This window comes from Arachis stenosperma, chromosome 1, assembly GCF_014773155.1.
Source record: "Arachis stenosperma cultivar V10309 chromosome 1, arast.V10309.gnm1.PFL2, whole genome shotgun sequence".
Taxonomy (NCBI): Eukaryota; Viridiplantae; Streptophyta; class Magnoliopsida; order Fabales; family Fabaceae; genus Arachis; species Arachis stenosperma.
The window spans coordinates 81,155,866-81,179,782 of record NC_080377.1 but is presented as its reverse complement, the minus strand read 5'-3'; the positions used below and the strand labels follow the sequence as shown (position 1 = coordinate 81,179,782).

Here is a 23,917-nt window from a genome sequence, read left to right as displayed (position 1 = left end):
TTCTCATGGGCTGAAATTGGAATAAAAATCCAATTAAATTCATTTCTTCACCAAATCAAAAGCCCATCCAAATTCAAAAATCCAAGAATAGAAAGTGTATAAATAGGAGATAGTTTGATGTAATTAGGACCTTTCTTTTTACTTTTGGATTGAGAGCTTCTTTTGATTTTTGAATTTTTACATTTTGAAACTTCATCTTCTCTGAGAGCTTTGAACTGAGGTTTGAGAGAATTGGGGAGGAGAATTGATCTCTCTTCTTCCTCGTTCTTGCTTGAGCACTTTTTACTTTTCTTGTTTGAGTATTGGGTGTGAAGAATTGAGGAATTTCTATCTCAATCTCCATTTAAGATCTCTTTGATTACCTCACTACATAATTGAATTGAATCCAATTTCCTTTACTGCTTCCTCTTTAATTTCTTGTTAATTGCTTTGTGAATTTGGATCTGAGAAGGCAATTGAGATCTAGACTTTGCTATCTAGTCTCTGGAGTCCTGAGATCCCATTTTCCTTTTGGTTCTTCTGTGAACCCCTGCTGCAATTTAATTTCATTTTCTGTTGAGATCTAACAGAATTCAAATCATCTCTTGCTTTGATAATTGTTGCAATTTAATTTCCCTTGCTTGAATTCTGAAATCCCAGTCCTCAAATCCCTTTTCCATTCAAGCAATTTATATTTCTTGCACTTTAAGTTACTGCAATTTACATTTCTTGCACTTTAAGTTTCAGTCATTTAATTTCTTGTTCTTTAAGATTCAGCTCTTTTACTTTCAGTTCTCTTTAATTTCTGCAATTCTTCCTTCCCCCTTTACATTTTCTGTCATTTACTTACTGTTGGATACAAAATCACTCAACCAATACTTGATTCGCCTGACTAAATCAACCACCGAACTAAAATTGCTCAATCCTTCAATCCCTGTGGGATCGACCTCACTCCCGTGAGTTTTATTACTTGATGCGACCCGGTACACTTGCCGTTGAGTTTTGTGTTGGATCGTTTTCCACACATCAGTTGGCTTCAAGCGGCCTCTTGAGTCTGTTTTATGGTAACAGCTTTGTTTCTTTTGATATGCTTACCTGCAGCTTTCTTTAGCACTTTTCGGGAATCTTCAGAGTGTGGAAGTCTTATTTGTCCAACCTCTTTTGATTGTCTTTTGTGCTTTGTTTGTTTCCTGCCTTAGTTGAAGTGTCCTTTTTAAAGCAGGTTGTTTGTTTGAGTATTCTTTGACTGAATACTTTGTAAATTGATTTTGGCGAGGCCGTGGTCTTTCGGGTCGAGTTGTCTCCCTTTTGACACGCGCCTTTTGTTGGTTGATTCTCTTTTGTTGATCTTTTCTTGAGTTATTTCTAGTAATCCCTTGGGTTTACTTTTTATAACTCTGTCGCTTTTGGTCGCCTCGGGCTGACTTCTTCATGTAGGTCAACCCCCAAGTTATTTTGAGTAATCCATTTTATTTGGACCTTGTCCGGTCTATTTTTTATGGTTTACTTTGTATAACTTTTGTAGCTTTCTGGGCCGACTTCGTCGTATGAGCCCCTTCGAAGTTATTTCTAGTAATCCGTTTTGTTTGGACCTTGTCAAGTCTCTTTTTACGGATTACTTTTTATAACTTTATGTAGCTTTAGTCCAACTTCTTCTTGTCGGTCCCTTTAGAAGTTATTTCTAGTAATCCGTTTTATTTGGACCTTGTCAGGTCTCTTTTTACGGATTACTTTTTATAACTTTTTGTAGCTTTAGTCCGACTTCTTCTTGTCGGTCCCTTTAGAAGTTATTTCTAGTAATCCGCTTTTTAGTGCAGGTCAGGCCTCTTTTTAGGGATTACTTTTTATAATTTTTTCTCGCTTTGATCTGATCCGACTTCTTTTGCGTCGGTCCATTCCAAGTTATTTCTTAGCAATCCATTTTTGTTTCAGACCTCGTCAGGCCTCTATTCATGGATTGCTTTTTATAACTTCTTGCATTATTCTATTTTTATTGCTTTTCATCTTTACTGATTTTGTAGAGTTTGATCCTCGCTTGGTCGATCTTTGATGAATTCGATTTTCATTCTTTGTCGATCACATCGGGTAGTGAATTTGGTTTTCACTTTTGCCGATCTGTAACTTTATAATCAGACGATGAATTTTGCGTTTTCAGAATAATGCGTCTTGATAAAGTGATTTTGTAGGAAATCTGAAAAACTTTATTCAAAATAGAAAATATGCGAAATATATACATGTGGGTGCTTACCCTAGGTAATTTTGTAGATCTTGGCATGGTGCCTCATTAAAAAACCTCTTTTAGGAAAAAGAGTGCACCTTTGTCCTAAGATCTTTTATTACCTTTTAACTATAATACCTTCTTAGATTGCAGGCGTGCCATGATCTCGATAGCTCTCGGCCCTCGAGTTCGGACACTTTGTAGTAACCTTTTCCCAGTACCTCTGTGATTCGATAAGGTCCTTTCCAATTAGCTGCTAGCTTTCCGTCTCCGGGTCGACTTGTTTCGATATCATTTCGGATTAGGATGAGGTCATTGTTGGCGAAGCTTTGTTGCACTACCTTTTGATTGTATCTTAAGGCCATGCGGCGTTTTAGTGCTTCTTCTCTGATCCGAGCTCTTTCTCGGACTTCTGAGAGTAGGCCGAGCTCTTCCCTTTGGAGTCGGGGGTTAGCTTCTTCGCTGTAGAGGATCGTTCTGGAAAATCCTTCTTCAACTTCTACCAGTATCATTGCCGCCATTCCATAAGCCAATCGGAAGGGTGATTCTTTTGTGGTGGAGTGTGGAGTTGTCCGATATGCCCATAGGACTTGTGGGAGTTCTTCGGCCCAGGCTCCTTTGCGTCCTGTAGCCTCCATTTTAACCTGGCTAGTATGACTTTATTGGCAGCTTCTGCTTGTCCATTAGCCTACGGGTGTTCCACGGATGTGAATTGGTGCTTTATCTTCAGGTCAGCTACCAATTTTCTAAATCCTGCGTCTGTGAACTGAGTGCCATGCCTTGTGGTGATGGAGTAAGGAACCCCAAACCTCGTAATAATGTTCCTATCTAGGAAATTCCAACTTCTTTGGGCCGTGGCATTGGCTAAGGGCTCTGCCTCTATCCATTTTGTGAAATAATCTACCCCTACAATGAGAAACTTAACCTGTCCCGACCCTTGTGGGAAGGACCCGAGAAGGTCGAGTCCCCACTTTGCAAATGGCCAAGGTGATGTCACGCTGATGAGCTCCTCTGGTGGGGCGACATGGAAGTTAGCATGTTTCTGACATGGTGGACACGTCTTAATGTACTCGGTGGCTTCTTTTTGCAAAGTCGGCCAAAAGAATCTGGCTCGGAGTACTTTTTTGGCTAGGGCTCGTGCTCCGAGATGGTTCCCACAGGCGCCAATATGTATCTTTTCCAATATCTCTTGTGTTAGAGATCAGTACACATTTTAGTAGAGATGTCGAAATTCCTCTCTTGTATAGAATGTTGTTTATGATGGTGTAATATTGTGCCTCCCATTTTAACCTATTTGCCTCCTGCTTAGCTGTAAGGAGTATATCTAATTTGAGGTAGTTAATTATGGGAGTCATCCATCCTTGATCTTGGCCTGATATGGCTGCGATTTTTTCTTCTTCTGAGATTGACAGGTTTTGTAGTACTTCCTGCATGAGGCTCCTATTATTGCCCCCCGGTTTGGTGCTGGCTAATTTTGAGAGTACATCAGCTCGAGCATTCTGTTCCCGAGGTATATGTTGGATTTCATATTCCTGGAATTGCCCGAGTTGTTCCCTGGTTTTGGCTTGGTAGGTCCCTACTATTTGCGAGGTGACAACCTGTGAGTCGCTAAAGATGACAAGTTTTTGGGCTCCGACTTCTTTAGTCAGCTTCAAAGCAGCCAATAACACCTCATACTCAGCCTGGTTATTGGAAGCAGGGAACTCAAACTTTAGTGAGAGTTCGATTTGGGTTTCCTGATTAATTTCTATTATCACGCCTGCTCCGCTCCCGGTTTTATTGGAAGATTTGTCCACGTAAAGTTTCCACTTTGTAGGGATTTTCGGAGTGTCAGTGTATTCTACAATGAAGTCGGCCAAATACCGTGATTTGATCGCTGTCCGAGCTTCATATTGGAGGTCGAATTCGGACAACTCGACTGCCCACTGTAGGATTCTCCCCGCTAAATCTATTTTCTGCAGAATGCTGGTTGGTCCGAACCTTGATGGTATGAGCCTGGAAGTATGGACGAAGTGGTTGAGAGGTTAATATGAGAGCGTAGGTGAACATCTCTATCTTTTGATAGTTCAGTTCGGACCCTTATAGTGCTTTGCTGATGAAGTATATAGGTTACTGTCCACTTTCGTCCTTTTGAACTAGTGCCAAGGCTACTATTGCCCGGCTTCCTACTGCTAGGTATAATATGAGTGCTTCTCCTTCCCGAGGTCGACTAAGAACGGGTGGTTGTCCTAGGAATCTTTTGAAATCCTGGAAAGCTAGCTCGCACTCTGATGTCCATTCGAACTTCTTTCCCTTCCTTAGCGTAGCGTAGAAGGGGAGAGATCTTATGGCTGATTTTGCTAGAAATCTGGACAAGGCTGACAGTCGCCCATTGAGTTATTGCACTTCTTTGACACAGGTCAGGCTTTTCATGTTGAGTATGGCCTGGCACTTGTCCGAGTTTGCTTCAATTCCTCTTTGTGTGAGCATGAATCCTAAGAATTTGCCAGCTTTTACTGCGAAGGTGCATTTCGCAAGGTTAAGTCGCATGCCATGCTTTCTTATGGTATTGAACACTTGGGCGAGGTCGGACAGTAATAATTCCTCGCGTTGTGTCTTGACTAGCATATCGTCCACGTATACCTCCATTAGTTTTCCAATGTGATTTGTGAATACTTTCTTCATTAACCTTTGGTAGGTAGCTCCTGCGTTTTTGAGTCCGAATGGCATGACGACGTAGCAATAGTTCGCTTTGGGTGTTAAGAATGAGGTTTTTTCTTGATCAGGTGGGTACATCGGGATTTGATTGTATCTTGAATAGGCATCCATAAATGAGAGGTACTTGTATCCGGAAAAGGCGTCCACTAGAGTGTCGATGTTTGGGAGTGGATAAAGATCTTTTGGGCAAGCTTTGTTGAGGTCGGTGTAATCAGTGCACATCCGCCACTTCCCATTTGACTTTTTCACCAAGACAACATTGGCTAGCCATAGTGGGTACTTGACTTCTCTAATGAATCCTGCCTCTAGTAGAGCTTGCACCTGTTCTTCCACAGCTTGGGATCTTTCTGGTCCGAGCTTTCTATGCCTCTGCTGTACCGGCCGAAATCCTGGATATACTGCAAGCTTGTGGCACATTAGCTTGGGGTCTATGCCCGTCATGTCTGCGGCCTTCCATGTGAAGAGGTCATTATTATCTTTTAAGAACTGTATGAGGGACTTTTTTACTTCTCCCTTTAGGATTGTGCCGATATTGGTTGTTTTATCTGGGACATCTCCGATCTAGACTTTTGGCTGTGGATGGGGTTCTTCCCGACCTCGAATTTCCTTGAGTTCGATGGTATAGATTTCTTCTCCTTTGCCTATAAGGTTCAGACTTTCATTGTAACAGCGTCGTGCTATTTTCTGGTCTCCTTTTATCGTAGCGATCTCTTCTGTAGTTGGGAACTTCATACATAGATGTGGAATTGAGACTACTGCCCCGAGCTGATTTAGCGTTGTCCGACCTATTAAGGCATTGTAGGCTGAGCTCATGTCGACCACAATATAGTCTATGTTGAGTGTCCTTGACCGGTTTCCCTTTTCAATGGTTCTGTGTAGCGAGATGTATCCAAGTGGTTGGATTGGAGTGTCTCCTAATCCGGATAAGCTGTTCGGATATGCTTTGAGCTCTTTTTCTTCCAAGCCGAGTTTATCGAAGGCGGTTTTGAGCAAGATGTCAGCTGAACTTCCTTGGATCACCAGTGTGCGGTGGAGGTTAGTGTTGGCCAATATAATAGTGATGACCATGGAATCGTCATGTCCCGAGATGACGCCAACTGCTTCCTCTTTAGTGAAAGTAATAGTAAAGAGGTCAGGTGCTCCTTCTCCTCCAGGTGATATATTTCTTTGAGGTGTCTTTTACGAGATGATTTGGAGATTCCTCCTCCCGCAAATCCTTCATGTATCATGTGAACATGTCTCTCTGGGGTACGAGGTGGTCGTTCTGTTCGTCCGACCTCTTCGTCTCTTCTTTTTCTGGGCTCATCTGTCTTACTGGCTAGGTACCGATCTAGTCTCCCTTCTCTTATCAATTTCTCTGACATTCCTCAAGTCGAAGCACTCGTCGGTGGGATGTTCATAGATTCGATGGTATTCGCAGTATTCCGTCCGATTTCCTCCTCCATCATTTTTTGCTTTTAAGTGGGCGAGGTGGTGGGATCTTTTCAGTGTGGTATACTTCTCGGTATACTTCCACGAGAGACACCCGGAGAGGGGTGTAATTGTGGTATTTCTTGATCTTCTCTCCATGCTGATCTTCTTTTTACTTAGACTCTTTATCCTTATCTCGAGAGGAGTAAAAGTATCCGAATTTCGAGGTCTCTCCTAGTCGAAAGTTTTTCTCTATATTGATGTACTTTTCTGCTCGTTCTTATACTTCATTTAGAGATGTGGAATGTTTCTTTGAGATGGAATGACTAAAAGGCCCCTCTCATAGGCCATTGATGAGACCCATAATGGCTGCTTCAGTTGGCAAACTTTGTATGTCTAGACATGCTTTGTTGAATCTTTCCAAGTAGTTGCGAAGACTTTTCCGATCTCCTTTCTTGATCCCTAACAAGCTTGGGGCGTGCTTGGCTTTGTCCTTCTGGATGGAGAATCTGGCGATGAACTTTCCTGATAAGTCGTCAAAGCTTGAGATGGACCTCGAGGGTAGGCTGTCGAACCACTTAATTGCCGTTTTGGTTAAGGTTGTTGGGAAGGCTTTGCACCGGATTGCATCCGAGGCATCGGTGAGATACATTCTGTTTTTGAAATTACTGAGATAATGGCTTGGATCTGATGTGCCGTCGTACGGGGTTATGTCGGGAGCTTTGAAGTCTTTTAGGACTTTGGCTTTCATAATCTCTTTGGTGAACGGGTCTTGATCCTTGTGGGGATTACCCTCGTGATTGAATCGAGTAGTCTTTTTTAGATCTGCTTCAAGCTATAATAGTTTGTGTTCCAGCTCTTTTCGTTGCCTAGTTTTCCTTTTGAGGTCCTTCTTGGCTGCTCGTTGATACTTGGCTTCTTTTTCGAGTTGTTTAAGACGTTCTTGTTGAGGCTGAAATGCCTCTAGGATTTCTGCATTTGGCGGACTATTATCTTTGTTTAGTTGAGGAGTATCCTTTGATGTGGCGTCCGTGTTCTTGTGCGGCATCCTGTCCTCTAGATTAGAGTTGTGGTCGTTGTCAAAGTTGTCTGCCATGATGATGGGATGACTTCCAACTTCTCCGGCAATGGCACCAATGTTTCGAGTGTTACCTGAAACTGTAGGTCGATCTCGGATGAGATCTTCTGTACTGGTCGGAGCTGTTATATCCGACTTGATGATGATGGGCGGAGCCACCGTGTTTGACATGTTGGACCTGGTGGTTGTGCTGATCCTTCGTCACCGGAGGGTGGTGGTACCTGCAAGGAACTCCGATACTTAAGTTAGCAAGGGTATTAAGTAGGTTTTTTAGTAGAATCGGAGTATGAGTTATACCTGAGTGCTCTAGTGTATTTATAATAGTGTGAAATGATCTTTCTGGAGATAAGATAGTTATCTTATCTTATCTTTGGGTGAAGTCATCTTATCTTCAAGAGAACCGCCCTTATCTCGATAGGCTTTGGGCTGCCTTTGGATTTGGGTCGTGTTCCTCTATTTGGGCTCTTTTTGAGCTCTCCTGGTGATTTGGCCGAGCTCTTGGAGAAGAGGTCGGATAGTTCGGACCTGAAGAGGTCGATTGGCTTGTCGTCGATCGTCTCGGGTCGGACATCTTCGACCCAAAGTATGAACAGTAAGTGATGAATGACTTGTGTGATAATGCATGAGTTTGAGTAGAGAATTAGTCTAGAACATGTAAAAATTGAATGGATTGATGGAATAGTGAAAATTGAGGTTTTAAAATGTGAAATTAATGTATTTTAGTTGGAATGTGTAGATTAAGTAGATTTGGATTTGATTGAGCATGAATATGTGGATAGAGTTGGTTTGGGTTCACTTTGTTAATTGAAAATGGTTTAGGCTTGTGAATCTTTGAAAAATTGATAAATTCTACTTTTTGGTAAAAACTGATTTTTGGCCAACTTCATCAGGCCGTAACTCGGTCCTCAAAGCTGGAAGACTTTCCAAAATTGATTTTTATGAAATTTCATTTTTCGATCTTTCCAATGGTTGAAAATGAATTTTGTATCAAAAGATATGAATGTTTGAAAATTGGATTGAGAAACTGAATTCTTCAATTATAAGCATTTTGAAATTCTACAGCATCATGCGTACGTGGAGGTGCCACGTGACGCGGACATTGGGCGCTACCCAATGATCTCGCGTACGCGTAGCGAAAATGCCAAAATTGCAAACTCGCATGATAAAATTCTGCTGTTTTATATTTTTCTCGTTTGTATGATTCCCTTCTAGAATTAAAAGATAAAATTATTAATTTTGTCCTATGAAACACTGATACAAACTTAAGTCATCCAAACACATTAATTTTTTGTAAGCCAAAAAAACACGACATATATGAAAAAAAAAACATTTTTTTGATATTATCTTGCTATTAAAATACAAACTAATGCTTTTAATATCTTTTTTAATGGTATAAAGTATTTAAAATATTTTTTATTTTAAAAAATAATAATATATACTATTTCAAAATTTATTTTAAGAATATAGATTAAAAATAGAGTTTAATAACCCAACACGTAATAATATTTAGATGTATCTAAATATATTCGAATAATTTTTTTTTTTTTTAAGATATAGGTGAGTAAGGAAGACGCGTGTTTTGTTCAATTTGATTCTCACAGCTTATACTTGTTAAGCAAAAGTTTAATGACTTACCACTCTTCTAAGCGGTAAAAATGAAGAAAACATTACAGAAAATGAAGATTTAGATTTGTCAACCACCACATATGATCCATTACCAGATATTAGCCTGTACGAAGCAAAATACACAGATTTTTCATTTTCCAATATGAAGGGCATGTGATCAGACATGGATAGAATAGACTTACAGGATCAACAACAAATTGCTGAATCAAATAGATATGGTTAGTCTTAAGAGTTTAGAGAGGTTTTATTCCCTCCTAAGAACTTCAAACTGAAATTATGGAGCTTTACTTATTCCACCTGCAAAACAATTTTAAAACGCTTATCAACCATGTATGGCTATTCATTAAAAAATTTTGCTCATGCTTCAGTGCCATGTTTATTAATTATTATCCATTTAGCTATCTAGGTTGAGAAATAAAGGAAACAAATAAATCTGTGACATAGATAGATGAGGAGGAGAAACAAATCAGTTTATAAACAAACGAATAAGAACATAATTCGTCCAATAACCTAAATTAATTCAAAGTTAATGACACAACAACATCATCATCCAGAAACTTATGTCATCAAAACAACAAGCAAGAATTTGTATTACTATTGAACTACATGAACCAATGAGAAATTTACAATCAAATCCAAAATAAGATTCACAATACTATTCAAGGGGTGAAAGCATTTTAAATTGTCAAAATAGCCAATGAGAAAATAAGCCATAGGACTTTCTAAAGTGAAATAACATACTGAATGATGGCCTGAAAGTCTGAAACAAATGTTTGCGAAAGAGTATTGCAAAAAATCCATTGACAAACCTGGTAGCAATCCATTAACAACAGCACAGAATAAAAGAGCAGAACCAGAATATCAGAGGGAGCAGCAATCCATTGACAACAGAACAGAAGAACCACAGCTTCACAAACCTTTTCAGTAAGGTTCTTAAGCAGTGTTTAGTTGAAAAAATCAAGCCAATAACTCAAGCATAAGCCATAATTTTGTTATAAAATAATCAGAATTTTATGCATGTAAAGCCGTCTATAAAATGACACTGCCACACTGGCCACTCATCAAAGTAAAAAAGGATGAGAATCAATGCTACAACAAAATCATATATGTAAACAAAACCAAAATTCCTTGGATAAATTTGAACTGTACCTACGTGGCAATGGACTTCATCCAAAAAAAGAATACCAATTTGTAATTTTCACTCAAATTGTCACAAAACCAGAAAGAACTCGCAAATACTCAGAAAATGACTGAGAAAAGAGGCAAAATTCAAATTTTTATACGTAATTGTGGAGATACTCAAGTCAGAGAAAGATCTCGCAAAAGACACAACCAAACCAGAAAGGAATAAAAAAGAGAGATAGAGCCACAAATAGTCACCCCCTTCAGGAGAACCAATGTGAACCAAGATATATCAGATGCATACCAGGCAGGCAAATATTAGAAGTATCAAGTAGCACTAGCAGCCTGTGCTTGTTTATCTTTCAAGCCAGTCCACCAGGGTTGGGGACTCAGCCTCAGGATGGTTTTCTAGAGGCAGCACATGTCAACGTCCGGGCTACGTGCTACCTGCAACTGCAGCCTTGCAATTCCTTACTGAACCAAAAAGTGCACGGATTTCTTTTCGTTTAGTTATATGGCGGCGACACTTACTCAATAGATCTCTGGCATCAGACTCTCTACCTTCTCTGAAGAACGATTCAAACACATGAACATAGGCGGAATGGGATTGAGGACTTTCCGTACTCCATGCCTTCAGGAACTTTACAGCATCATCCACGGTCCCAGATTTTGAAATATATCGAATAATCGATTCAATGAATGGAGGGTACTTGTGTTTCCTCATCAAACACATAAGGTCAAGTGCCTCCTCTAATTTCTCAATTTCTAATAGGCCTTCAATCAGTTTCTTATATGTACCTTGCCATGGAGATGTAACAAAATTTCTAACTGTCTCTTCAAGAAAGTTGTATGCATCCTCTATTCTCTGTTGGCTAAGAAAACAGTCAACTAAAGCACCTAACACGGCAGCATCTGGACTGCATCCCTTTTCAAACATCTTGTCAAAACAAAGTAATGCCTTATCCATTTCATTGGCAGAACAATGCCCTCGGATCAAGATGGTCCAAGTCTTGATATCAGGGATGCATCCACAAGATTCCATCTCTTCGAGCACTTTACACGCTTCTTCTAACCTCCCCATCTTGCAAAGTCCAAAAACCATTTGACTAAATGTGACATTATCAGGCTCATATCCAGAATTTCTCATACTCCCAACAATAGTTTCAGCTTCATCAAATTTCCCAGCACCTGCCAAAGACCTATGGACTCCATCATAGATTGCCTTTGGGAGAGTATGCCGGTTCAACTCATATTTATTTATTATTCTGAATATTAAATCTAAATTTGGTGTATGACTATCTGAGATGTGCACTAAAAGGGAACTGCAGTCCTGATCCGATGGCTTGCATGATCCATCCATCATAAGCTCATAAAGCTCAACAGCATCCTCTATCATCCTATTCTTTCGAAGCTGCCTCGATATTTTTGTATATGTATCAACATCCAATTCATAACCTACACTCTTCATTTCCTCTATGACTTCCCAAAACTCATTAATTCTATTAGCCCTAGCAAGAGTTCTTGCAATTGCATTATAAGTCACTGCATTTTGCTCATAACCAGATTGCTCACCAACCCAACGAAAGAATCGGTACGCTTTCAAAGGACAACCTCTAAGTTCTTTAACAACCCTCGCTACAAAATTATCAAACAGATGAATGTTAAGTTTCCCCAATTTCTCCATAACCTCAATACCCCATTCAGACGCTGTAATAATACCAACCACATTGTTGACAACACTCTCCCTTGCATTTTCCCGAATCATTTGTTTATAAAAGTGGGCAAGACCCTCACAATCACTCTTCAAATTATCCCTCTTAAAAGCAGCTAAAATTGGCAAATAAGTTTCAGTATCAAGAAAGAATCCATTTTTCTTCATGGCTACTAGAGTTATCCAAAATTGTTCCCTAGTTTCCTTCTTGGCCAAGATCCTAACAACTAAACTATACACTGAGGAACTTGGTCTGAACCATTGTTTCTCGCTGACCCAGTTGAAAAAACACGAAGCTTTAATTGGGTTTTTATCCAAATTCTTCAAAACGTAAATAACAGTTTCATGGGTCAAAAAGAGGCAACACTTGTCTAACTCTAGCTCTAACCATTGGGACCAATCGCTCGTCAAAACAAGCTCCAATATGGAGCTTGGTTTTGAAGAAAAGAAGAATCTGTGATGAATGCTTGAAAAGCGGTGATTGCAAGAGTGATGATTCGAAAGGGAAGAAGGTGAAGGTGCAGTAGTAGTGTTGAGAGAAAAGTGAGTCACCTGGTTCAGAGCGAGTTGGAGTGACCGAGTTTCAATGTGTCGGGTGGCGAGAGACGAGTCGAGGAATCGGAGGGAACGGGTAATTGTCTTTAGACGATTCATCATCACTATAGACAGCGACGAAGCAAACGTTGGAACTCCCAAATCCGAATGGGAGGAGGGAGGAGAAGGTATAGACCAAATCGAAATGGGCCTCTTCTTCTATTGGGTTTATTCGCATGCCCAACTTACTGGCCCAATTAATTCTCTACATTGTGCTGGTAGACCCAAATAGAAAAATAAAATCTACAGGACAAATACTACGTAAAAAAATTAAGAGAAAGCTACATTTTGATAGATCTTTTTGTGTAGAACGGTATATGTCTTTTGTGGAATACTAATATGAGTATTAATGTTTATATATGGAGTGATAATATTAAGACTAATATTGAAGATAAAAAAGATAATAGGTGAATTGGTAATTTAATACCAAAAAAAAAAAAGAATAGATTGGTAATTTTATTTATAGTTACCCTAAGTATAATCAGAGAAGAAAATTATAGGAGGATTTTGTAGTTAACGAAGAAGATAATTAAATCTCTTAAATTTTTTTTGGCGACTTTAATGATATTTTATATCAAGATAAAAAGTGAGAGATGTATCTTAAACCCTAGAAACAAATCGAGGAATTTAGATTTTTTTTGTAAATAGTAATGGTTTAATAGATTTGAACTTAAAAGAAAGTAAATTTACGTGGTTTAGCAATCTCAAGAATGACTTCATTACCAGGAAAAGATTGGACAAAGTCCTAGCTAATTGGTAATGGTGTAAAATATACCAAAATGTTATTTTAATCGAATGACCAGTAATAATTCGGATCATTGCCTGATTGTCCTAGTTTTGGAGTCGAAAAATAAGTACACAACAAAATTTAAATATGAGGCATTTTGGGAGAATCATAAAAAGTGTGCAGATACAATTAGAAGAGGATGGAATAGAAAAATAAATAGGATACAGGGGTTGGATAAGCACTTAGATAAGTTAAAGAACTGCAAAGAGAAGCTTAAAGGTTGGAGTAAAAAGACTTCCACTCGAGCATACAAAGAAATAAGAAAACTTGGTGAGAAAATTCAGAAACTCCAAGCTTTAACATTATTGAACGAACAATACGAGCAAATTAATGTGGCTAAGGGAAGGATCGAACAATTAAGGAAGCACGAGAAAAAAATTTGGGGATAAAGAGCGAAATTAAAATTCCTCAAATGGGAGGATATAAAAATACTAAATTTTTTATGTAGCCACCATACAAAGAATGGATACAAATAGGATTCAGAAAATGAAAAATGATCAAGGAGAATGGATAAGTGAAAACCAAGAAATTTTACACCATATTGAGAAATACTACAAAAATTTGTTTTCAGCCTAACAAACACTAACTTAAAGTATTATTTAAGAAAATTTTCTAAAAGGATAATAAGAAAAATGAATGAAGAACTTTTGAAAAAAATCGCTGTAGAAGAAGTTAAGAAGGCAATTTTTAGCATGGAAAGTCCTAAGGACCCTGGACCAGATGGACTTAATGGATTATTTTACCAAAAGTACTGGAAAGATATCAAAGAAGAAATATTAGAGGTGGTAAGTGAATTTTTTAATAAATGGGTGTTACATTAGGAAATTAGTGAGACTATAATTGTCTTGATACTAAAAGTGAAACCGCTAGAAAGTTTGAATCACCTGAGACCGATAAGTTGCTATAACTTTATCTATAAAATAATTTTAAAAATCTTAGGAATGAGATTAAGGAAAGTGTTAGGCGTGTTGGTGTTTCCTACTCAAAGTCATTCGTTAGTGGAAGGCTAATTTAGGATAACATTGTTATAGTTCAAGAGGTCTTTCATAGACTAAGGAGGAAAGATGGAATGGAAGAAAAAAAACATGGCAATTAAGTTGGACATGAGTAAGGCATATGATCGAATGAGTGAAAATTTGTAAAGAAGGTCCTAAAGACCTTTGGTTTTCGAAAAGAATAGAACGAGTTGATTATGAAGTGTGTCACAGGAGCATCCTACAGATTTAAGGTGAATGGGATATTATCATACAGAATTTTTCTCCAAAAAGGTTTGAGACAAGGAGATTCTTTGTCACCATATTTATTTATAATTGCAGCTAAATTCTTTTCAATTTTGATGTATGAGGCGCAGTAAAAAGGAATAATCACAAGATTCAGAATGAGCCCAACAGCTCCAATCATATCCCATCTTCTATTTATTGACGACTTGATGAGCAGATATTTTATACCCTTTTTGGCACTATTTTCTTAGTCTTTTAATATATTTTCTTAAGTTTTAGTATATTTTAGTACAAAAATCACTTTTTGGATGCTACTTTGAGTTTTTGGTGGTTTTTCTATGATTTTAGGTGATTTTTGGGTGAATTTGGCATGTTTTGGCAAAGTCTGATTCAGAGGCAAAGAAAGGATAAAAGATGCTATCAGATCCTGACCTCCGTGTACTCAAACGTCCATTTCTGGATCTCCAGAGGTCCAATTGATGCGCTTTCAATGGCGTTGGAAATATAACTTCCAGAGCTTTCTAGCAATATATAATAGTTTATACCTTTTTTGGAAATGGCTGCCTAAAATGGATGTTGGACACCCAACTTACCCCCCCTTTCTGGCGTTCAACGCCCCAAAAGGACCAAGGCCAGGGCATTCAATGCCACCAAGGGAGCATCAAGGCAGCATGGATACCCCCTAGTGGGCGTTCAATGCCCACTTCTCCAAGTTGGACGCCAAGCTCAACCCAAACACTCACTTCTCCAAGTTGGACGCCAAGCTCAACCCAAACACTCACCAAGGAATGCTGCCAATGGATTCTAGCCTATACCATGAAGACTCTAATCTCGGATTCAGATGCCCCATTGTCAGAGGGGAGTCGATGTGAATCGTTGATTAGAAATCCAAGAGATATACATTCAAGCTTGTCTTCATGTAGAACGGAAGTGGTTGTCAATCATGCGTTCATAAGTGAGAATGGTGATGAGTGTCACATAATCATCACATTCATCATGTTTTTGTGTGTGAATGAATAACTTAGAACAGGAATAAGCATGAATTGAATAGAAGATTGTAGTAATTGTCTTAATACTCGAGGAACAGCAGAGCTCCACACCTTAATCTATGGTGTGTAGAAACTTCACCGTTGAAAATACATAAGTGAAAATAAGGTAGGTGATGAGCGGATATTTTATACACTTTTTGGGGGTAATTTCATATAGTTTTTAGTATGTTTTAGTTAGTTTTTAGTATATTTCTATTAGTTTTTAGGAAAAATTTATATTTCTAGACTTTACAATGAGTTTGTGTGTTTTTCTGTGATTTCAGGTATTTTCTGGCTAAAATTGAAGGAGCTGAGCAAAAATCTTATTTAGGCTAAAAAAGGACTGCTGATGTTGTTGGATTCTGACCTCCCTGCACTCGGAATGAATTTTTTGGAGCTGCAGGAGTCCAATTGGCGCGCTCTCAATTGGTTTGGAAAGTAGACATCCAGGACTTTCCAGTAATATATAATAGTCTATACTTTGAGCGAAGATAAACAACGTAAACTGGCGTTTAATGCCAGTCCCATGTTGCATTCTGGCGTTGAACGCCAAAAACAGGTTGCAAGTTGGAGTTGAACGCCAGAAACAGGTTACAACCTGACGTTTAACTCCAGAAACAGCCCAGGCACATGAGAAGCTCAAGTCTCAGCCCCAGCACACACCAAGTGGGCCTCAGAAGTAGATTTCTGCACTATCCATCTTAGTCTACTCATTTTCTGTAAGCCTAGGTTACTAGTTTAGTATTTAAACAACTTTTAGAGACTTGTTTTGTATCTCATGACATTTTTTAGATTTGAACTTTGTACTCTTTGACGGCATGAGTCTCTAAACTCCATTGTTGGGGGTGAGGAGCTCTGCAGCGTCTCGATGAATTAATGCAATTATTTCTGTTTTCTATTCAAACATGCTTGTTCCTATCTAAGATGTTCATTCGCACTTCAATATGAAGAAGGTGATGATCCGTGACACTCATCACCATTATCAACCTATGAACGCGTGCCTGACAACCACCTTCATTCTACCTTCGATTAAATGAATATCTCTTGGACTCTTTAATCAGAGTCTTCATGGTATAAGCTAGAATTCATTGGCAGCATCCTTGAGAATCTAGAAAGTCTAAACCTTGTATGTGGTATTCCGAGTAGGATTCAGGGATTGGATGACTGTGACGAGCTTCAAACTTATGAGTGTTGGGTGTAGTGACAGACGCAAAAGGATCAATGGATCCTATTCCGATATGATCGAGAACCGACAGATGATTAGTCGTGCTGTGACAGAGCATTTGGACCATTTTCACTGAGAGGATGGGAAGTAGCCATTGAAAATGGTGACGCCCTATATACAGCTTGCCATGGAAGGAGCCTTGCATGTTTGAAAGTGAGAAAGCATTATGTTGCAGGGATTCAGAAGACAAAGCATCTCTAAAACTCCAACATATTCTCCATTATTGCGTAACAAGTACTTATTTTATGCCCTTTCACTTTTTACAATTGAAACTAAAGAACCCTATTGGTATCCTGACTAAGAATAATAAGATAACCATAGCTTGCTTCAAGCCAACAATCTCCATGGGATTCGACCCTTACTCACGTAAGGTATTACTTGGACGACCCAATGCACTTGATAGTTAGTTGTGCGGATTGCAAAAGTGTGATTGCAATTTTGTGCACCAAGTTTTTGGCGCCGTTGCCAGGGACTGTTTGAGTTTGAACAGTTGACGGTGAATCTTGTTGCTTAGATTAGGAAAATTTTGTCTTTTTGGTTTAGAGTCACTAGAATTGCATCTTTTATTATCCCTTTTAAAAACTTTTTCTTCAAAAATATTATTTTTCTTTATTAACTGTTAGTTTTTCAGTGAGTCTAGTTACATGTTTTAAGTTTGGTGTCCTTTGTGTTTTTGTCATCAAAAAATTAGTTTTTATCTATTCAATCCTTGCATTTGTTAAATGTGTCTATTTTCTTGGGAATAGTTGCCCCATTGAGTTTTCTTTTTAAAATCTTTTTCAAAAATATTTTTTTTATTAAATCTTGTGCCAAACTTTAAGTTTGGTGTTCTCTTGTTAATTTTTCTTTAGTTTTCAAAAATTTATTGTGGTTTTCTAAAAATTTTAAGTTTGGTGTTCTTTCTTTTGTTCTTGGTGTTCTTGTGAGTCTTCAAAATGTTCTTGAGTCTTCTTTGTGTTTTGATCTTAAAATTTTTAAGTTTGGTGTTCCTTGGTGTTTTCCCTCCAAAATTTTCGAAAGCAAGGAACATTAGATCTAAAATTTTAAGTCTTGTGTCTTTTGTGTGTTTTTCTCTTTCATAAAAAAAATTCAAAAAAAAATTATCTTTTCTAACTATTTTTAAGCAAGTATTTTGAAAATTTTCATAAAAATTCAGATTTCAATTTCAAAATTTTCAAAATCTCATCTTTTTAAGATTTAAAAAAAATCACATCTTTTTCAAAAATATCCTAACCACTTTTTCTCTCCTCACTTTTTCGAAAATTTTTAAAATATTTTTTTAAATTTTATTTTCATTTTTTATTATAGTTTTTATTTTATTTTATTTTATTATTTTGAAAATTATTTTTTTTATATAATAAAATAAATAAAATAAATCCACATCATCTCCCTTTCTCCATCATGGCCTAAGCGAAAATGAACAGTTCAGAAGGACTCTGGGGTCATATGCTAACCCTACTACTGCTTCATATGGGAGTAGTATCTGTATACCCTCCATCGGAGTCAGTAGTTTTGAGTTGAATCCTCAGCTCATTATCATGGTGCAGCAAAGTTGTTAGTATTTCGGTCTTCCACAGGAAGAACCTACAGAGTTTCTGGCACAGTTTTTACAAATTGCTGACACAGTACATGATAAGGAAGTAGATAAAGATGTCTACAGATTATTACTGTTTTCATTTGCTGTAAAAGACCAAGCTAAGAGGTGGTTAAATAACCAACCTAAGGCTAGCATAAGGACATGGAAACAACTGTCAGAAAAATTCCTGAATCAATATTTCCCTCCAAAACGGATGACACAGCTAAGGCTGAGCATCCAAGGTTTTAAACAAGGAGATAATAAATCACTTTATGATGCTTGAGAGAGGTACAAAGAGATGCTAAGAAAATGCCCCTCTGAAATATTTTCAAAGTGGGTGCAGTTAGACATCTTCTATTATGGGCTTACAGAGAAAGCTCAGATTTCTCTAGACCACTCAGCTGGTGGATCTATACACATGAGAAAGACAATTGAAGAGGCTCAAGAGCTCATTGATAGAGTTGCCAGAAATCAGCATCTGTACTTAAATAATGAGTCTTCCATGAAAGAAGAAGCTAAAACAGTAACTACTGTACTCAGTCCTGCATAACAAGTTACTGAATTCAATTAGCAATTAGATTTTCTAACAAAACAGCTAGCCAAATTCAAGGAGATATTGCAAGAAACAAGGATGACTAATATGAATATGGATGTGCAATTGAAGCAAACAGAACAGCAGTTATCAAAACAAATAGCAGAAGAGTGCCAAGCAGTTCAATTACGAAGTGGAAAAACATTAAATACCTCACTTCAAGGCAGCAAGAAGCCAAGAAATGAACAAACTCCTACCCAAAATCCCTTTGAGGATAGTAAGAGCCCAGAGAGGAACAATTCTGGCATTCAAATGCCGGAAAAGGGTGAAGGACTGGCGTTGAACGCCAAACCCATGCTCAGTTCTGGCGTTCAAACGCCATAAATAGGCAAGGAGATGGCGTTGAACGCCCAAAGGAAGCTCAGTTCTGGCGTTCAGACGCTAGAAATAGGTAAGGAGTTGGTGTCTAACGCCACTCCAGCTTCCATCCCTGGCATTCAAATGCCAGTGGGGAGCAGACACATACAAGTGCTGATAGCAATCCTTCTAAAAAGGCTTCTCAACTTACATCTGTAGGTAATAAACCTGCAGTAACTAAGGTTGAGGAATACAAAGCCAAAATGCCTTATCCTCAGAAAATCCGCCAAGCAGAACATGATAAGCAATTTGCCCGCTTTGCAAACTATCTCATGACTCTTGAAATAAAGATTTCGTTTGTAGAGGCACTTGAGCAAATACCCTCTTATGCTAAATTCATGAAAGAGATCTTAAGTCATAAGAAGGATTGGTGAGAAACTAAAAAAGTTTACCTCACTGAAAAATGCAGTGCAGTCATTCAGAAAAGCTTACCAGAAAAGCTTAAAGATCCTGAAAGCTTTATGATACCATGCACATTAGAGGGTACTTGTACCAAGCAAGCTCTATGTGATCTTGGGGCAAGTATCAACCTAATACCTGCATCCACTATCAGAAAGCTTGGTTTGACTGAAGAAGTCAAACCAACCCGGATATGTCTCCAACTTGCTGATGGCTCCATTAAATACCCATCAGGCATTATTGAAGACATAATTGTCAAGGTTGGGCCATTTGCCTTTCCCACTGACTTTGTGGTGTTGGAAATGGAGGAGCACAAGAGTGCAACTCTCATTCTAGGAAGACCTTTCCTAGCAACTGGACGAACCCTCATTGACGTCCAATAAGGGGAAGTAACCCTAACATGAGGACGAGTTTAAGTTGAATGTTGTCAAAGCTATGCAGCATCCAGACACCCCAAATGACTGTATGAGCATTGATATTATTGACTCTCTAGTAAAAGAGGTCAATATGATTGAGAGTCTCGAATCAGAGCTAGAGGATATCTTTAAAGATGCTCAGCCTGATCTGGAGGAACCAGAGAGAATAATAGAAACTCTGAAAATCCCTCAGGAAGAGGAGAAACCTCCCAAACCTGAGCTCAAACCATTACCACCATCCCTGAAATATGCATTTCTGGGAGAAGGTGATACCTTTCCTGTAATCATAAGCTCTACCTTAGAGCCACAGGAAGAGGAAGCACTAATTCAAGTGCTAAGGACACACAAGATAGCTCTTTGGTGGTCTATCAGTGATCTTAAGGGCATTAGCCTAGCCAGATGCATGCACAAGATCCTATTAGAGGGTGACGATAAGCCAGTGGTTCAACCACAGAGGCGGCTGAATCCAGCCATGAAGGAGGTGGTGTAGAAGGAGGTCACTAAATTACTAGAGGCTGGGATTATTTATCCCATTTCTGATAGCCCCTGGGTAAGCCCTGTCCAAGTCGTCCCTAAGAAGGGTGGTATGACAGTGGTTCATAATTAAAAAAATGAACTGGTTCTTACAAGAACAGTTACAGGGTGGCGTATGTGTATTGATTACAGAAGGCTCAATACAGCTACCAGAAAGGATCATTTTCTTTTACCATTCATAGACCAAATGCTAGAAAGACTAGCAGGTCATGAATACTACTGCTTCCTGGATGGATATTCAGGTTATAATCAAATTGCAGTAGATCCCCAAGATCAAGAGAAAACAGCATTCACATGTCCATCCGGCGTATTTGCATACAGAAGGATGCCATTTGGTCTGTGCAATGCACCTGCAACCTTTCAAAGATGCATGCTCTCTATTTTCTTTGATATGATGGAAAAATTTCTGGAAGTCTTCATGGATGACTTTTTAGTATTTGGAGATTCATTCAGCTCCTGTCTTGACCATCTAGCACTTGTTCTAAAGAAGTGCCAAGAGACTAACCTAGTTTTAAATTGAGAAAAATGTCACTTTATGGTGACTGAAGGAATTGTCATTGGGCACAAAATTTCGAACAAGGGAATAGAGGTGGATCAAGCTAAGGGAGAGGTAATTGAAAAATTACCACCACCTGTAAATGTTAAGGCAATCAGAAGCTTTCTGGACATGCAGGACTCTATAGGAGGTTTATAAAAGATTTTTCAAAAATTGCCAAACCTCTGAGTAATCTGCTAGCTGCTAACACGCCATTCATCTTTGATAAGGAGTGGTTGTAGGCATTTGAGACTTTGAAAGCTAAGCTGGTCACAGCACCAGACTGGACATTACCATTTGAACTAATGTGTGATGCCAGTGACCATGCCATTGGTGCAGTGTTGGGACAAAGAAATGATAAGCTTCTGCACGTCATTTATTATGCCAGTCGTGTTTTAAATGACGCATAGAAGAACTACACAACCACGGAAAAAGAGTTACTTGCAGTGGTTTACGCCATTGACAAGTTCAGATCTTATTTAGTAGGATCAAAAGTGATTGTGTACACTGATCATGCTACTCTTAAATATCTACTCACAAAGTAGGATTCAAAACCCAGACTTATCAGATGGGTATTGCTTCTGCAAGAGTTTGATATAGAAATAAGAGACAGAAAAGGGACAGAGAACCAAGTAGCAGATCACCTGTTCCGAATAAAACCAGTAGAAGGGGCTTCCCTCACTCTTACTGAGATCTCTAAAAACTTTCCGGATGAGCAACTCTTTGCCATCCAGAAAGTGCCATGGTTTGCAGACATTGCAAACTACAAGGCAGTGAAATTCATACCCAAAGAGTACAGTAGGCAGCAATCAAAGAAATTGATCACGGATGCAAAGTACTATCTTTGGGATGAACTATATCTCTTCAAGAGATGTGCAGACGGAGTAATCCATAGATGTGTGCCTAAAGAAGAAGCACAGAAGATCCTCTGGCACTGCCATGGATCACAATATGGAGGACATTTTGGAAATGAGCAAACAGCCACAAGAGTCCTCTACCGTGGCTTCTACTGGCCTACTTTCTATAAAGACTCCCGAGTGTTTGTACTTAATTGTGACAGTTGCTAAAGATCTGGAAATCTGCCTCACAGTTATGCCATGCCTCAACAAGGGATCTTGGAGAATGAGTTGTTTAATGTATGGGGTATTGACTTCATGGGACCTTTCCCACCATCATACTCAAACACTTTTATTCTGGTGGCAGTGGATTATGTATCTAAATAGGTGGAAGCTATTGCAACACCCACTAATGATACTAAGACAGTGCTGAAATTCCTCCAGAAACACATCTTCAGCAGATTTGGTATCCCTAGAGTACTAATCAGTAATGGGGGCACTCATTTCTGCAATAAACAGCTTTACTCTGCTTTGGTTCGATCTGAAGTTAGCCACAGGGTGGCCTCTCCATATCATCCACAGACAAATGGGCAAGCTAAAGTCTCTAATAGAGAACTTAAAAGAATCCTGGAACAGACTGTGATTAACCGTAGAAGGGATTGGGCAAGAAGCTTGGATGATGCTCTGTGGGCATACAAAACAGCATTTAAGACCCCTATAGGGACTTTTCCATACCAGCTTGTGTATGGAAAAGCCTGTCACTTTCCAGTGGAACTGGAACATAAGGCCTACTGGGCAACCAGATTCCTAAACCTTGATGCCAAGTTAGCTGGAGAAAAACGTCTGCTCCAGTTAAATGAGCTAGAGGAATTCAGACTCAATGCTTTCGAAAATGCAAAAATTTACAAAGAGAAAGCAAAAAGATGGCATGATAAGAAGCTGTCATCCACAGTCTTTGAGCCAGGGCAGAAAGTTCTGCTATTTAATTTTAGGCTCAGATTATTCCCCGGGAAATTAAAATCCCGGTGGAGAGGTCCATATGTGATTACAAGTGTGTCACCATATGGATACATAGAGCTTCAGGATAATGACTCTAACAAAAAGTTCATTGTTAATAGACAGAGAGTCAAGCATTATCTTGAAAGCAATTTTGAGCAAGAATGCTCAAAACTGACACTTAATTAAAGCTCGGTCATAGTCCAGCTAAGGACAATAAAGAAGCGCTTGCTGGGAGGCAACCCAGCCATTAACAAAGCCTATTTTTCAATTAATTGATTTTTATAGGTTCATATTAATTTTCTTCAAGGTAAAATGGCAATTGCATGAGTTCACAGAGTTACAGAAAGATTCAGAGGATAAAACAGCCAAAAAGAAGCTCACCGGTACGAAAAAGTCAGTAAGAGCTGTTTTGGGCGTTGAACGCCCAAAAAAAGCATCTACTGGGCGTTCAACGCCAGTAAAGATAGCCATCTGGGCGTTAAACGCCAGAAAGAAGCATCTTCTGGGCGTTTAACGCTAGATTTACAACGTCTTGGGCATTCAGAAAAACGCCTAGTGACAAAGGAGTTTCTGGCGTTTAACGCCAGCTAGAAGCAACAGCTGGCCGTTAAACGCACAGGAGAAGCTACAACTGGGCGTTAAACACCCAAAACATACAGCGTTTGGGCGTTTAACGCCAGGATTGTGGGGAGGAGGTGAATTCATTTTCAACTCAAATTTTTTTCCATTTTTTATGTTTCAATTCATGATTTCCTGCATAAACATGTTACAAACTCTCATATTTCAATTCCAAAAATTTTAATCCTAAATTTTCAAAGATATCAAATGTATCTTAATTCATAAACACAAATCCTTTTCAAATCCCCTCCAACTTCTTTTCAAATTTTTTCAAAACTCAATTATCTTTTCAAATTCATCTCAAATCTTTTTTTAAATAAAAATTCAGATTTATCTTTTTCAAATATCTTTCATAACTTT

The 23,917-nt window shown here is 38.7% G+C and overlaps 2 protein-coding genes across 8 annotated transcripts; both read right to left on the bottom strand.

Moving 5' to 3' along the window:
• Positions 1-871: 871 nt before the first annotated feature.
• LOC130966156 (pentatricopeptide repeat-containing protein At3g48250, chloroplastic-like) lies at positions 872-12,520 on the bottom strand. 7 transcript variants are annotated; one of them, XM_057890935.1, is made up of 4 exons: positions 10,435-12,520; positions 9,018-9,305; positions 7,680-7,989; positions 872-7,603 (listed from the first exon to the last, which is right to left on the bottom strand). In XM_057890935.1, exon 1 carries the CDS (start codon positions 12,496-12,498, stop codon positions 10,567-10,569), a length of 1,932 nt encoding a protein of 643 aa, XP_057746918.1. In that variant the 5' UTR covers positions 12,499-12,520; the 3' UTR covers positions 872-7,603; positions 7,680-7,989; positions 9,018-9,305; positions 10,435-10,566. The 7 variants fall into 7 exon arrangements, with proteins under 7 accessions (XP_057746918.1, XP_057746924.1, XP_057746933.1 ...); XM_057890941.1 differs by having other exon boundaries at positions 872-7,989; positions 9,018-9,111; positions 9,191-9,305; XM_057890950.1 differs by having other exon boundaries at positions 872-7,953; positions 9,018-9,111; positions 9,191-9,305.
• LOC130981527 (uncharacterized) lies at positions 6,645-7,055 on the bottom strand. The gene has a single exon (XM_057905116.1). The coding sequence runs from the start codon at positions 7,053-7,055 to the stop codon at positions 6,645-6,647; it is 411 nt and encodes a 136-aa protein (XP_057761099.1).
• Positions 12,521-23,917: the final 11,397 nt, after the last annotated feature.

Excerpts from the sequence above, each read along its gene's own strand:
- LOC130966156 (XM_057890926.1), bottom strand. The coding sequence starts at position 12,498 with ATGATGAATCGTCTAAAGACAATTACCCGTTCCCTCCGATTCCTCGAC.
- LOC130981527 (XM_057905116.1), bottom strand. The coding sequence starts at position 7,055 with ATGAAAGCCAAAGTCCTAAAAGACTTCAAAGCTCCCGACATAACCCCG.